This window comes from Pseudonaja textilis, chromosome 1 (genome assembly GCF_049901715.1).
Source record: "Pseudonaja textilis isolate UNSWEBS1 chromosome 1, rPseTex1.2, whole genome shotgun sequence".
In the NCBI taxonomy this organism is placed as follows: Eukaryota; Metazoa; Chordata; class Lepidosauria; order Squamata; family Elapidae; genus Pseudonaja; species Pseudonaja textilis.
The window spans coordinates 230,617,543-230,633,549 of NC_141990.1; the positions used below are offsets into that span (position 1 = coordinate 230,617,543).

Sequence of the window (16,007 nt, forward strand, 5' to 3'; positions counted from 1 at the left end):
TTTACAGGGCTATTGATATTTCCTTGTCATTATTAAAATGTTTCTCCTACTCCAGTAACTATAATTATTCCTCTTTTAATCATTTGTGTAAAACCTGTTGAAACAATATTCATTTCTACTTTTGGTCCTATTGTAATTTCGTTTCTCTGAATATATAAAGTGGGTATATAAAATGCAGCTTGATTGAAGTTCTATCTTGGGTTTTTTTCCTTTTTTGCCTGAGGTTTCGACCAATAAAAGGAAGACAAGAGGAACTGAAGGAGGTGATTGAGCGTTTTAAGAAAGATGAGCACTTGGAAAAAGCCTTCAAGTCCTTGACGTCAGGTGACTGGGCCCGGCACTATTTTCTTAACAAGAACAAAATGCAGGAAAGGTTGTTCAAAGAACATGTAGGTGTATTTATACTTAATCCAAGTTCAGTTTGTTACAAGTACAGTTTATAGGATATTGTGGATGTTAAACTGGTAGAAAAAAAATGTCTGTTTCTATCTTTAGCAAATGCCCAGAGTTGCTTAGAGTTGGATGATGTACAAATTTGATAATTTAATAAAGAAAAATTAACTAGCTGAATGAAAATTAACAGCAGAAAAAGGGAAAGGACTGAGATAGTAGAAAACTTCAAGGAAAAGAAAAAAGAAAATGTTATCAGAGGCAGCTGGAATCAAATGAAGGAAATTGTTCTTTATACAAAAATGCTGTGTCTTGTAAAAAGTTTGTGCAGATATACTTGATGATTTAATCATGATAAAGAAATAACTAGAATTATATCACCTATGAAATGACTTTAAACTGATGCATTAAAATACAGCTTTCCTTAGTGAGTGGTATATAGGAAGTGAATAAATATAAGATTGAAGACTGAATTTAAGGAATAAGCCAGAAATTCTGACTGAGCAATATAGGCACAATAGTTTTATCAAGAAATGCAAAATTTAAATATTCAATAGCTAAAACAATTAGCGTCCTATTTTTATTGTTTTTTAAAAGATATAATTTACATCTCATCTTTGCAGAATATTACACATTGAGGAAATTAGGGCTTCATACATTGAAAGTCTGTCCTTTGGAAAAAGGTGTGTTATTTTTAAAGGAATTCTTAGTTCAGTACTCTAAAACAGGGATCTCCAACCTTGGCCACTTTAAGACTAGTGGACTTCAACTTCCAGAATTCCTCAGCCAGCTTGCCTACTGAGGAATTCTGGGAGTTGAAGTCCACTAGTCTTAAAATGGCCAAGGTTGGAGATCCCTGCTCGAAAACAGGGGTGTCAAACTGGATTTCTTCAAGGGCCGAATCAGCATTGTAGTTCTTTGTGGGCTGGTGGGAGGAAGGGGGAGATGGACGCTTCCTGCAGCACCCTGTTGGCCAAAATGGGTCATGGGGGGCTGTGCATGCCCCCCCGTGGCCCCCCAACAGCCCATTTTCCTGCAGCACTCTGCCAGCCAAAAATGGGCCATGGGGGGCCTCAAGTGCCCCTCCCACGGCCTGTTTTCAGCCTCCACGGCCTGCAGCATGCCAGCCGAAAATGGGCCATTGGGGGTGCGCGTGAAAGTGCCTCCCCCATGCCCTGTTTTGGCTGGGAGAGACATCATGGGCTGGTCCTTTGATATTTCCGGGGCAGCCCCGTGGGCCAGATCTAAGCACCCTGCGGGCCAGATCCAGCCTGCAGGCCTTGAGTTTGACACCCCTGCTCTAAAGCCTTGAATACTCTTGAATAGTTTGGTAATGCTGTGTCTCAGAGAATTGTCAGACATTTGAGAATTGGAGAGTAATACATTCCAAAACTAACTTTCTTCCCTGACTGGAGAATGCTGGAACTCATGGTGATAACATGTAATACACAATTTGATAATTCATGTGACGTTGGCTGGAAGTCTCTGTAAGGATATAATTACTTTTCCTCTCCCCTTTTTCCCATAAAAGTGATTTTGAAAGCTCAAATTTTATACTGTATGTTATATAAAATACATGCTAATTTATATATACTCTGAGATTCTGTGAAGCGTATCAGTGAGGTGTTAGTATTCTGAGTTTTTAGCAAGTGTAGCATAGGTTATGCAATTTGGCAGCACAGAGTGTACTATAGTTCTTAGCAGGTTTTTTAAATATTTTTTTCCTGCTGCAGGTATTTATTTATTTACGAATGTTTGCAACTGACAGTGGATTTGAAATATTGCCATGCAATCGATACTCATCAGAGCAAAATGGAGCCAAAATAGTTGCAACAAAAGAGTGGTAAGTATTGGGGAAAAAATGTTGCGAAGCCAGATTTTTGAAGCAAAAAAATTGTGTGAGGGAAATAGGCGGTTTAAAATGTGATAAATGAAATAAAAACAACATTTTAGGTGCCAGGGATGCCTTTCTAAAATGCCCCTTCTGAGCTTTTATCTGGTTTTCATTATTTTTCATTTTTCCAGTCTGCTGCTGCTTTAGCATTATTTTCTTTCAGTTGAAAGGATTTCCTCCTAGATTGATTGTCAGATCTTCACCCACCTTAGAAGTCAGGCAGTGCCAAAATTAAATTGAACAAAAAGTAAATAAAATCTGTGTTGAACCACTTGTAACCTCTGCAACCTGAATTACTATTGAATTTAGCAAATTCAAGAACTAATGACTACTAGCAATAAGACTTTTTTTTAACGTTTCATTAAGAAAGCCAACATTCTACAAAACAAGTCTGGTTGGGAGACAGAATGTATCCCTTTTTAAACTTTCGTATTATGGAAATAAAATTATACAAAATAATTTATTTCTTTGTTTACTAGGAAACGAAATGACAAGATTGAGTTATTAGTAGGTTGTATTGCCGAACTCTCTGAACTAGAAGAGAATATGTTGCTCAGACATGGAGAAAATGACTTCAGTGTCATGTATTCAACACGGAAAAACTGTGCTCAACTGTGGCTTGGTCCAGCTGCTTTCATTAATCATGGTAAGCAGACATTTAAAAAAAACAGTTGAATTTGTAAGTCCTTCTTAATGTCTTTTTATTTATACCCTAATTTAATTAGAATGATCTAAAATAATAATCCTACTTGAAATGGTGCTAGTATTATTCACTAAATATTTCAAATTTTGGTATAGTGCCTGTTTCAGTTAAGTTGTGCAATATATTATAAATCTTGCTATATAAAACGTTACTTTAGGTATTTGTAATTATTCATGTTTCAGGTCTTATCAACAGTTAATTGATTTTATCTTTTGGACCTTTTTCAGATTGCAGACCCAACTGTAAGGTAGGTGTGCAATGTTTTACATAATCAGATTTTTAAAATGAAATTATATTTAAAAAATTTTTTTAAAAAAAAAATAAAATAAATTTTAATCATTCATCCTCTACAGTTTGTTTCAACTGGCCGGGATACAGCATGCGTGAAAGCTTTGCGAGATATTGAACCTGGGGAGGAAATTTCTTGCTATTACGGAGATGGCTTTTTCGGAGAAAATAATGAATTTTGTGAATGCTACACATGTGAAAGGTAAAATGGAATGTACAGTTTGTAATCTTAAGGCAACATGTAGCACCGTATTGATTGATATTATTAATTATATTTCTTAAGTACCCAATTCCATTAAGCTTGAAAGTTTACATCAAAGTTCAATAAAAATGTAAAGAAAGCCATTTAAAATATGAAAGAATAGGTCTATAACTATAAAGATCATGCAGAATCAGTCGAAACCAAAGGCAAATTGGAATGAAATAAATCTTAAGTCTCACATCAAATTGATGGATGGCTTCTCCTAGTACTTCCTTATAAATGTTAAACAACATGGGGGAAGAGCATTGGAATGATTTGACTACCACTGGAACTGCTCATTTAGGTAGGATTGTGCAAGGGTTGTAAATGCAAGGACCAATTGTAAAGTTACTTTTCCAGCACCATTTTAACTTCAGATTGTTACTAAGCAGGATGGTCATTAAGTGAAGACTAGGTGTAATGTATAATATGCTGAAAAAAAACAAAGCTTTAACAGCACCATTGAGTAAGAGACTGCTTAACTCACCTCAAAAGTTTTTGGACAATCTAGGAAAAGTCTCAAGAAACACAATAGATTTTTAACTCATATAATTTGCATCTACATAACAATTTGTCTTACCCTCCCTTCCCTCGCCCTCACCTCATCACAGTTTAAATCCAATATCAGTCTAACTACTTTATGCATGTGATAGTGAGCCACAACTCATTAAAGGTCATGCCTTTTGGTAAAATTAATTGAAAAAAACTACTAGATTCTTGATTTTTTTATATCCAAACCTTATGTGTTTTGGTGCAGGTATGGACCATCCAAAGCCAGCTGGTTACATGCATATAACACCTTGTATACAGAATATCTTACACCTCTCTACTTTTTCTTGCTTGAGCATATTTAAAAATGGAAAATGTTAGAAATGCTTTAATTTTTTTTTTCGTTTTGTTCAATTTTGCACTTAGTTGTTTCTGGCATGCAGTAAATATACTTTTAATTTTAAACTTCATATCAATTTAATTTATCACATTTCTATATTAAGCTTAAAGTTAGGCATAGTTATTCAGCTTCACAAAAATTATTTTATCCTATACCTACTTACTAGATATACTATTCATACGTATGAATTCAGTAAAAGATATCTTCAGATCATATCCTCTGTATCCTGAAGAAATAATACAAAATATTTTCTACAGAACATATGTTGATTCTTCTAATTTTGTGTTATTAATGAAATATAGTTCATTAAATTGAGGAAGCATACTTCACTTGATATATGGATTTTTAAGAAAGAAAAATCTGTAGAGATTCTCAGTTATCCAGGTCGTGGTTGTACCAAAGGTGCTTTTATCAGGAGCCAACTGAAATTTCTTGGTTTTTCTTTTGAAGCAAAACGTCTTCAAAAGAAAAAACAAGGAAATCCAGTTGCCTCCTGAAAAAAGCACCTTTGGAAAAAGGGAAATGTTAAAGGAGTAACTTTACAATTTTTTAATTAACTTCCCTTAAATTATAATAGCAGAATTTTTAACTATATGAACAATTCTTTTCTTTAAAATACCAATACAAACCCAGAATTCAAACTATTTAATTAGCTTTCATTTTATTAATGTTATGTGCAGTATAATTAATATGTGTTACTCTTTTTTTTTAGACGTGGAACTGGTGCTTTTAAATCAAGAATGGGACTGCCTGCACCTACTCCTGTGATCAATAGCAAATACGGACTTAGAGAAACAGATAAACGTTTAAACAGGCTTAAAAAATTGGGTGATAGCAGTAAAAATTCTGACAGTCAATCTGTCAGCTCTAACACTGATGCAGATACCACTCAGGAAAAAGCTAATGCAAGTAAGCAAGTGGCAAGAATATTTTGAAATGTATTTTATGTAAGCATTCTTAACAAGATTGAGATAGAGTCTTCACAAATCTAAAAAGAAAATAAACATTGTAAGCTTTATGGCGGCAAAGGATATTTGGAATAGAGAGTTCTGGGATTAATCAGTAGTTTAGAATCTAGTGAAATAACTAGTGGTTGCACTTTTTCCATTTTTTTGTATATTTAATATTTTTGTGTAAAGAACACAAAAGGAACAAAAATCACAAAAGTGAACAGGAGAAAAGAACAAAAATATTTATTATTTGGGCTATTTATCTCTGTATTAATCCAGTATTTGGATACTAAAATAGCAAAAGTAACAATAATAGATAATGCATTATTAAAATATACAATCATAAACTACAGATTCTATTAATACAGTGATTGATCTAGGTATCAGTGGCTCCACAATTCGTGAAGGTTTCTGGAAGAATCAGATTTTTATCAGTTTTCAGAAAACCATAAGAATAGAAGCAATCCTTTCCTTAGGGGAAATTGTTCCATAGGAAGTGAATTTCCTCAGAGAATACTTCACTTGGTATAAAAACACTTAGCAAGTGCTCCCTGGCTGTCTGGAGTGGACAGAAATGGAAATACAGCCCATTCACAGCAAATTATAATAACTTAACAATATAATAAGGAATGAGTAAGAGTCTTTGAGGTTGTGAATACAACTTAGGTTTGCTTCAATCTTGGAATAAGGTATTTAAATGAACAGTTATCCATCTTGCTTGCATTGAATTTCAGCTTCTTTTCCCCCACTTTGTCAAACGTTAGAACTTCTACTGCATCTTCCTTTGTGCCCAGAACAGAGCTGTACCACTGAGTATCATCAGCATATTGAGTGTACTTCACTCTGAATTGACTAATAACATCTCCTAGTAGTTTCACAGAAAAATTAAATAGTCTAGGGCAGTGATGGCTAATCTTTTCTGGACCAAGCACGCAAATGCACGCGCACACTCCTGAACCCCCAAAATGCAATGCGTGCACATGCATGTGCAAGCACCACGCATGCGCCACATTGCACGTGCAACCCCCTCCACGTGCACCCCATTCCCCGTGCATGTGCATCCCCATACACCCCGCCCCCTGTGCCTGCATGGCAGAGACCTGAAGGCCAGCTGGCTGGCAGATGGCCTGCGCGTCAGAGCTGAAATGGGACGATGGCTCACATGCCATCTGAGAGGGCACGCGTGCCATAGGTTCACCATCACAGGCCTAGGGAAAGGACTAAGCCCTGGGTCATTCCATAATGGAGTGTATGTAGGCCATCATTTATCCTCTTATAACTACTGATTGGGCTTGCCCTTTCACGAAGGAGTGGAAGCACTTTAAAACTCATAAGGTTTTATGCATGTTAGTTATCTAGCTCCATTCCATTGAATTCAGGTTTCACTTTTTAAGGAATGAGCAGTCCAGGATCCCTTTCAAGGATGTGGAATTACCCCCTTCAAGAAAGTTTTTACTGCTTGAAACAAATATTCAGAAGGTGTATGTAAATAAAGAGGAGAGAAGCATTCATTAAGAAGCATCTTGCAAAGAGAATTCAGTACGACTCCTGTTATTATAGCCTGTCTCAATATAGTATAGTTCTGGTCTTCATGTCGAGTGTGTTTCCTGATCTACTTTGAAAGACTGACATGCAGGTAACATTACTAAGAGAATTCTAGCCACATCCTCAAGATGCACAAACTTAAAACCTTTTCATATAATATCATAGGACATTACCTCTCATCTCAGTAGCTTTCTTCTCTAAGGCTTCCAACTCAGAATGAACACACATAATTTTATCTATTAAATGCTGTACCAGAGAACCGTAATTCATACTGGTTTGTTCTAAGGGTTCGGGATATCCTAATTGGTGGCTGACATTCTGCAGGCTCACTAAGATAGAAATAATTTCACTTTGCTGACCAGATCACCGTAGAACAGTTTGAACCTATATCTAACTCCAGCCATACTCCTTATTTGCTTCTGAATAGATAAACTTATCTAGGTTTTAAACATACTATTAAATAGTCAAATTGGGTAAAATTGATTGGTTGTTCTATTACATTGATAGAGTGCAAGTTTATAACCATAAAATGAACCATTTCATTAATCCAGTGTGGTAACTCTGGAGTCATACTCTCTTTTTAACATTTGACATTTTTTGCTGCTTTTTGTTGTTGATAAACCTATGATTTCTTCATTTAGTGGTAAATTCCAATTTATTGATATATAATATACTAGATATTCCAAGTATTTTTACATTTTTAAACAGCATTATGATGATATCTTAAAAGCATTATGATTATCTTAAAAATATGAAATTAAACCAAAACGTGTTGAGTCAGGCATTGAATAAGTGACTTCCCCATTCACTTCTATAATAATGAGGTCAACAGCTAATGGCTTAAAAGTATTTTTATACATATTTTTACTACAATGTTTTCATACATTAAAATACACAAAGAAAGAAAGATGAAAAAGAAAGAAATGAAAAAAAACTTACTTTGATGCCTTCTACCCTTCTTTCTATCAAGTAATTATTATCTTAATATTTTCCCCATTCTTTTTAATCTTTCCAAAAATAGTCTGTCATTTTTTTTCCTAATCAGACTGGTCACCTTTGCCATTTTTGCAAGTTCAGTTAATTTTATAATCTGGTCTTCTACTGAAGGTATTTCATTACTTTTCCAATTTTGGCATACAATAATCTTGGAGCAGTTACGATACAATATTAATTTCCCATATTTTTTTTCTAATACCACATTCACAAGTCCAATAGGCATAATTCTGATTTCATCGTGGTAAAATGGGAGTTCTGAAGGCCACATATTTCTGGAATATTGCTCCATTAAAGGTTAGTTAAGTGCACATATTGGTGCAGTGCTGGTATAGTCTGTACTGGGTATTTATATTCAGTGCATTATTTTAACTGCCCAAATTACAAAAGTTGCTTAGGGAATTAATACAGAAGTTTTTTCTTGTTAAACTTATTTTTCCTTGTTAAACTTAAAAGTTAAATAACTTTTAAATCCATTATTAATCAAGTTATTTTAATGGCACGCTTTATTTTTTATGTAGGATGTAGCCCTGCAGTAAGCAAAAACATTGTTTCTGCACATTTTGATTTCAATATGAAGGCAGAATGAACTTTTTAAACATTTATTTTGTTTACTCCTACAGCTACCCGCAAATCTTCAATTGGTGTAAAAAAGAACAGCAAGAACAGGACATTAACCAGGCAGTCTATTTCAAGAATTCCAACTTCATCAAATTCTACCTCATCCAGACTAACTCATTTAAATAATTCCAGGGTACCAAAGAGACTGAAAAAGCCTGCAAAGCCTTTACTTTCAAAGATAAAGTTGCGAAATCAGTGCAAAAGGCCAGAACAAAAAAATGCATCTAGGAAACTCGAAATGGGAAATTTGGTTCTTAAAGAACCCAAAATAGTTCTGTATAAAAATTTGCCCATTAAGAAGGACAAAGAAACAGAGGGACCAGTGAAAGTTGCAGTGTCTAGTGGCTGCTTAACAAGGCATGCAGCGCGAGAATATAAATTAAATTCAGTGAAAGGTGCTCATGAACCTGGGGAAATATCACCCTGTACATACATAACACGGAGGTCAATGAGAACGCGAACGAATCTGAAAGAGACCTCTGACTTAAAGCTTGAACCAAATATGCTAAATAGCTATAAAAACAGTTTGACAGGCATGCGAGCCAATAGCTTGGAACAGGAGTCTCATGTGCTTCTGGAGAGTGAGCAATCTCTTATGGCAGCACAGAAGGTGGAGGGGAGGTGTCAGAAGAGTGAAAGAGTTGTGGCCAAAAAGAAATCTCGACAAGGGAGACTGGCGAAGCCATCAGCAAAAATGGAGGAAACAGATTGTGCGCATTCGTTGACTGGCAAAGATAAATTGCCAGATTTGATCAGTTCACATTCTGACCTAGGAGAGATAAACAGTGTAATGGATTCAGCCATTGGATATAAAGACTGTGTCCCTGCATCCGGTGGCTGTTCCATTGTAACTTCTGACACTTTCAAAGTCAAAGAGCGCTTTAGAACTGCAAAAAGTAAAAAGAAAAGGCGAATCACAAGGTATGATGCACAACTCATTCTTGAAAACAGCTCTGGGATTCCCAAACTTACTCTGCGAAGGCGGCATGATAGCAACAGCAAGACTAATGACCAAGAAAATGATGGAATGAATTCTTCAAAAATAAGCATCAAATTAAGTAAAGACCATGAGAAAGATAATAATTTATATGTAGCAAAGCTTAATAATGGGTTTAACTCAGGATCAAGTAGTAGTTCAACAAAATTAAAAATACAGCTAAAGCGAGAAGAAGAAAATAGGGGAATGTACTCAGATGACCTTCATGAGAACGGAATGTGTTGCAGTGATCCTCTTTCACTACTAGAGTCACGGATGGAAGTGGACAATTATAGTCAATATGAAGAAGAAACTATTGATGATTCTTCATCTGCAGAAGAGGAGGAGGAGGAGGAGGAATATGAGGATGATTTTGAGGATGATTTTATTCCTCTGCCTCCAGCTAAGCGTTTAAGGCTTATAGTTGGAAAGGATTCAATAGACATTGACATTTCTTCCAGGAGAAGAGAAGATCAGTCTTTAAGGCTCAATGCATAAGCTTACAGGTCTTAAATTGAAGATGTCCATTTTTTAAAAAAACAAAACAAAATTCCAGACAATTATTCTTCAACTGATTAACTTTCTCAAAATGTTAGTGGAAGCACTTCTTTATTGTTTGTTCACTTATATCAACATAATATTGTAGAAAGTGTACAGCATATTGACTCCTTAAGTCAAGTTGTGCAGATTTTTATTGTACTTTTTAATAGCCTTCTTATGTGCAATTCTGAGTTAGAGAAAAATGCTCTATTGTAAAATAAAGGCTCAAGCATAATTACAAAAATGCCATCAGATTTTTCCATGAAGGATAATTAAATCACAATAATGTGGCTAAACAATTTTTAATCTGTCAAGAGCATTATTTTGCTCTTACATCTGACTAAATAATCTAAAAGAAATCATAGTAGTGGCCTATTAAGGTTTCCTAGTATGTTAATATCACCAGCAATGAAATACAGCTTTTCCGTTTAATTGCTAGATGTTTTCCCCTCTGAAGTTTGTCAGTTTTAACACTGTATGCTGTCCCCAGACGTACTGTTTGTGGCCTTTGTTACAGTAGCAAACCGTTGGTTTGAAGTCAAATTGATTTCTTTAAAAAAAAGGGTGTTTGACAGTTTGCTGACTTTTAGTACATTATATGTACAAGAGTAGCAGTATGCAGAATACAAGTTTGGATGGTGTATTTATTTCTTGTTATGTAAATTAAAACACCTTGTATTTAACACTTTTTTCAATACTTTTAGATAAAATTGTTCTTTGCAAGAATGATTGGTGCTTATTTTTTCAAGAACTTGCTGTGAAACAATGTGATTACAACAGGCAACATTTATCCAATTAATTGCAGCCATTCTAATTGGATCCTCATAGTTTTCTGTTGCACTTGTAAAAAAAAATGCTACGAGGAATTTAAAGAAACCTATTCACTTTAACTTATGATAGTTTTATGAAATTTAAAAGAAAAGCCTAAGTCACAGCTTTTGTTCTGTGGTAATCTATAAAATGTTTGTCTTTTGAGATCCAGTGTAAAAAGACTGAAAAAGAAAATGTACATGTTGTAAATATTTGTGTGTTGTGCAAAATTTTGTCATAAAAATTGATAACTTACCAGAAGGGTTTTTAAGTTTAGAAATACATTAATGACAATAAATAGGAAATTATAAACATAGTTTAAGCTCTGACCAGTGGACTTTTTTTTTTGTTCTTGGGCTTGTTTAGCTCATATTCTGAGATTTTAAGTATTTGTATTTTTTAAAGAATTTCCTGTTTTATAGAGCTAGAATGAAAAGTAACATAATCAAAGCTGTAAAATTAACCATTTATTTGATCTTAATCTCATTTTTAATAGGCATGTAATCAGAGGTATTTGTCATTATCGTTCTATGTGTAGAATTTTGCACAGAATCATCAGGTAGGGTACCAAATTCCACAGAACATTCATCTCCCTCTTTCTAAGTTTCCAAACCACTTGACTTACTGGGTATATATTTATAAGCAATTTTTCAAATCTTATCAATTTGGGAGTGATGCAAATAACACAAATTGGGCTCTTTGTTGAATAGGGAAGTTCTTGTGCAATGGAAAATTATTCCTGTTAAGCCTTCTGTAACCACATGCAATTGCTGAGTTTCTGAGGATAGTTATCTTCTCTTCCAGTTGTACCACTTTTCCTCTATGGTTGTAATTCTCATTATTACCAGTTGTTTTTAGACCGACCAATATCATTATATATATATGATTTTTTTTGGCCCATGCGAGATTATTTTTCCCTGACAAGTAATCATATTGGTATATCATTTTATATATATGATATATGTATATCAACATATATATATGTTTTCTTAAGTTTTCAATTCTTAAGTTTCAATTCTTAAGTTTTCAAGACTTTCAAATTTAAAACAGAAACGGCTGTGAAAGTCTGACTCACAGACTAACACTATACAGAAGCCTGATGATGGCAGATTAGATTCTGCCGAAACGTTGCTACAACTTTAAAAGCACAACTATAATAATGTGGGAAAATACCTGAACAAAGCTGAATACCATATATATATTTATATATATGCATATGTGTATATATATCATTCATTATATTGTTTGGGGTGGAATTTGGGTATAGTAAACAGTTTTTAATTTCTGAGTAAAACTTTTTGTTAACCGTAACATTTGTAACCACACCATAATTGTGCTGCTGCCAAGAAGAACCTACAGTGAGTGTATGCCAGTGGTATATAGTATGATATGACTTCTAATGTTACTCCGGCACAACCTTCCAGTCTTCCCATTAAGATGAGTCTACAAATCTCCAGGATGTCTAGCCATGTAATCACCAGCTGGAGGACAACTAGTTGAGTACTGATGCCAGTCAGTGCACTGCTGTGGTTCATTACTGTACTTCATGCATTGCTCTCATTGCATTAAAGATCAGCCTGCTTGGCAGCAGATGGCAGTTATTTTGGAGACAAAGATATAAGTGCACATCTTGAAGAATCTGTTCAAGTTATGTTGGCAGAGCTATTGGAAGTAATTTATTTCTAGAGAAGTTTCATCAGAGAGCACCCTATTCTCTCATAGTACAGGTGGTCCTTGCCCAATGATGGCTCTGCGCCTGCTGTGCAATTACAGTGTCACAACATCCCACAGGTACATAATCACCCTTTGCAATCTTCATTGCCAGCATCCCACAAACGAAATCAGTGGGCAAGCCGGCAGGAGGCTGTACATGGTGACCTCATGATGTCATCATTAACGATGGTGCAAGTTTTACTTAATAGCAAGTGCCATCACTAAGTTGCACATTCACATGGCATCTTCACATGACATCCTGCTTTGCAACTACTTTACTTAGCAATGTTAAATTCCGATCTCGATTGCCATCATTAACAGGAGGACATGTACAAACATCAAGGCAAATGACCATTTTTTTCTAAATAAATAATGGTCAGTTTGTGCTACTTAAAAGTACCATACATGTTCATAACCAGTTAAGGCAGAAATTTTTGCTACTTACTGTTCAGAGAAAAAGTTATTCTAGAATTCGTATGATGCAGACCTAATGCTAGGGAAGCTACAAGAGCATGCATTTTATGTAAAACCTAACAATTCATAATAGCAAGCTTTGAGATTTGCCCTGAACGGGAATTTTCTCATATGAATTAGTGGCACATCTAGCCCTAAATTGCTACAGTTTTTATACAAACTGTGATTTGTTTCTTAGTCCCTGATGACTGCCTGTTCAATCATTGCAGTTTTCTTGGCAAGATTTTTAGGTTTGCTCTTGCCTCCTTCCTAGGGCTGAGGGAGCTAACGGTTTGCTGAAGGTCCCTCCAGTTGGCTTAATATCTAAGGCAGGATTAGAACCTACCATCTCCTGGTGTCTAGCCTGATGCGTAAAACACTACATCAAACAATCTCTCAAAATTTGTATGTTTCTGTTTCAGATTTCATATAAGTGACAGTAAAGTTAGGAATGTGGAACTGAAATTATTTTCTGGCATTTTTTCCATCCTTTCTGCAACTTACACTATTTATCCCAAGGATATTTGATGATAACTATCTTCGATATTCGTGGTGATGATGGTGCAATACTTCAGCTTTTGTGGGAAGCTCTAATCCTTGCTCTGAGCTATATCCAGTATATAAAATATTTAGCAAAAGAGTGTAAACATCAGTGTTCCATGCCCAAACTGATTTGAAATGAATAGAACAAACGGGAGGGAGGGATTCAGAATTTAAATTTATTTAAATATTGAATTGGCTGAGGAAAAAAATCTGACCTGTTCAATGCACTATATGATTATTTTTACACTATATGATTATGCTTTGTGAACATTCCTTTTTCTTTTAAAATGTGAAGTGTGCAGTTGTTGCTGAAATGTGTTTCTGACTCATTGTTTTTGGCATAAAACTCTTTAGAATGTTGTGAAAACAATCCAGTCAAATGTGGTATTATTGGTGAAATAATAATCTTTCTTATCAATCTGAAATATCCTGAATGCCTGTTAAAAGTTGACTAGAATTAGTAAATAGTATTTTTTATTTTTTAGCATGGTGATAATGCTCTACAGAATACATGACATGAACCAAAATGAAGGCCCACTGTATATACTGTACCCTAATTTTCATTTGTTTCCCATAAATCATTTCTTTTTAAAATCTGGAACAGTACACCTGTATAAAAATAGCAAAAAAACAAAAAAAATTAAAATGGAAATGCCAGAACTTTTATTTTCAAAAAGTCTTTTTCCAAAATGGCTTGAATTTCAGTGTATAATGGAGTAGTCCAAATCAATTGTAACAAATGAAGAGTTATTACATGCAAGAATCTTTAGGCTTGTATAGAACGCTATATTAATGCTACATTATTTAAGCAGCTCAAATTGTGAACTCCAAATGTATTATATAGCTTTAACTCTAAAAATAGCATCGAAACATAACTATTTTTGTAACTTTCAGACCAGTAATATGCCATATCAGTATGCTTATATAGCCCAGACAGCTACAATTTTCTTAACAGAGTAGTAAATTATGGCTTTTTTTGTTGTCTACAGCTCTCAGATTTCCTGCTGATCTCATCCAAGTACTAACCAAGTCTAGTCTCAACCTTACATGCAACAGCAACTGAATTTCTTTGTGTGTTCAAGGTTCATTTTCTTGGAATACTTATGGTAATAATTATTATTGTTGTTATTATTTTATGTGGTATGTTCTGTGTATCCTACCAGTATATCCACCCAATCAACCAGATTCATTGAGGTCTCAAGAATTTCGACCTGACCTGGGATCTTTATCATGCAAAGGTAAAAAGTCGAGATCTACCCTGAGTTATAGTCATGGTAATTAAGATGCTGGTGAGGTGAGTTAAAACCCAAATCTTAAAAAGAATGAGTTCAAAGATGTGATATGTTTATCATATCTGGAGGTTCTGTGGACTATAAATGAATGAAGGGTTGCCATGTAGGAGATGATGAAGATGTTAGCTCTGCAAGGTAGTCCAGACCAGAGAAATAAACCCAGAGTGCTAATTCTATATCTTTATTGTAAGGTTACATAACAACCTGAAGTATTCCTCCCTTCCCTTTTCTTTTACTGTCACTAATACTGGGGTGGGTGGGGGGTTTGTCCCTTCTGAATTTTTTCCGACATCCTCCTTTCTGTATCTTTTATATGCCAATTGCCAGTTTGCAGCTTTCCTTCTGTCTCCTCTAAGATATTTCATACATACCATTACAGAAGATGATTATGCTGTTCTCTTGAAGCTTTAGATATGAAAGCGCCAGGTGGAAAATTGTGACTCAGTGTAGAAAAATCAATTAATAGATACTTATCTATTGGATGAAAGCAAACTGCATGAAGTGTCCCAGCTAAATATATGCTTTAAATTCCTTCATAAACTCGTGGCATGCATAATTATAATAGCATTAATATTAAGAGCATACTATTAGGGATTATAAAACAGTGGAAGAATAAATCATTTGCCAACCATATCAAAAGTCCTGTAGCATGAATGTGGCTTGATCATTTGACTCTAAAGTATTTTGTGGACACCCCTGAAAAGCTTTCTAGAAAAAGTAAATAAAATCTACACTAAATCTCACAAATCATTGAAATTATAATGGTTTCATTATTTCAAAATCAAAAATAAGTTGTACACCTTTTAAAAAGGACGTAGAAGCAACATTAATCATATGAGTAACTCCATAAAAAAAAAATTGCATTTCTGTGATGTAGATGCACAAGGACCCCAATTCTTTTGCTAAATTCCTCAAAGATTCTTCCAGAAATCAATTTGTTGCAAAGATTTATAAACAGTAATGAATTGGAGATAGAAATCATTAATATGCACAAACAGTAATATATGGATAAATATTAGATAATATCTGACATTCCAGTAATTTGTCCAAATAAGTACTGTGGGATGAGATTAAAAAAATCTGCTTTAAAAAGCTAAGAATGTGATTTGCTCAAAGAGTGCAGAAATTTGCCAGCAACTTTTCACCAGTCAGCTCTAACACTTTGG

The 16,007-nt window shown here is 34.7% G+C and overlaps 1 protein-coding gene across 10 annotated transcripts in view; it reads left to right on the forward strand.

Annotated features, from left to right (window-relative positions):
- KMT5B (lysine methyltransferase 5B) overlaps positions 1-11,156 on the forward strand; it is a 33,686-nt gene extending 22,530 nt beyond the window's left edge. For 6 of the 10 annotated variants that reach the window (XM_087919781.1, XM_087919797.1, XM_087919790.1 and 3 more), the window contains 7 exons: positions 224-389; positions 2,124-2,233; positions 2,764-2,930; positions 3,215-3,234; positions 3,341-3,477; positions 5,118-5,314; positions 8,517-11,156. In XM_087919781.1, coding sequence (XP_087775907.1) covers positions 224-389; positions 2,124-2,233; positions 2,764-2,930; positions 3,215-3,234; positions 3,341-3,477; positions 5,118-5,314; positions 8,517-9,988 — 2,269 coding nt within the window. In that variant the 3' untranslated portion in view covers positions 9,989-11,156. Of the gene's footprint in view, positions 1-223; positions 390-1,013; positions 1,074-2,123; positions 2,234-2,763; positions 2,931-3,214; positions 3,235-3,340; positions 3,478-5,117; positions 5,315-8,516 lie in introns of all 10 variants that reach the window. The other 4 variants (XM_087919807.1, XM_087919799.1, XM_087919818.1 and 1 more) reach the window with 3 other exon arrangements.
- The last annotated feature ends 4,851 nt before the right edge of the window (positions 11,157-16,007 follow it).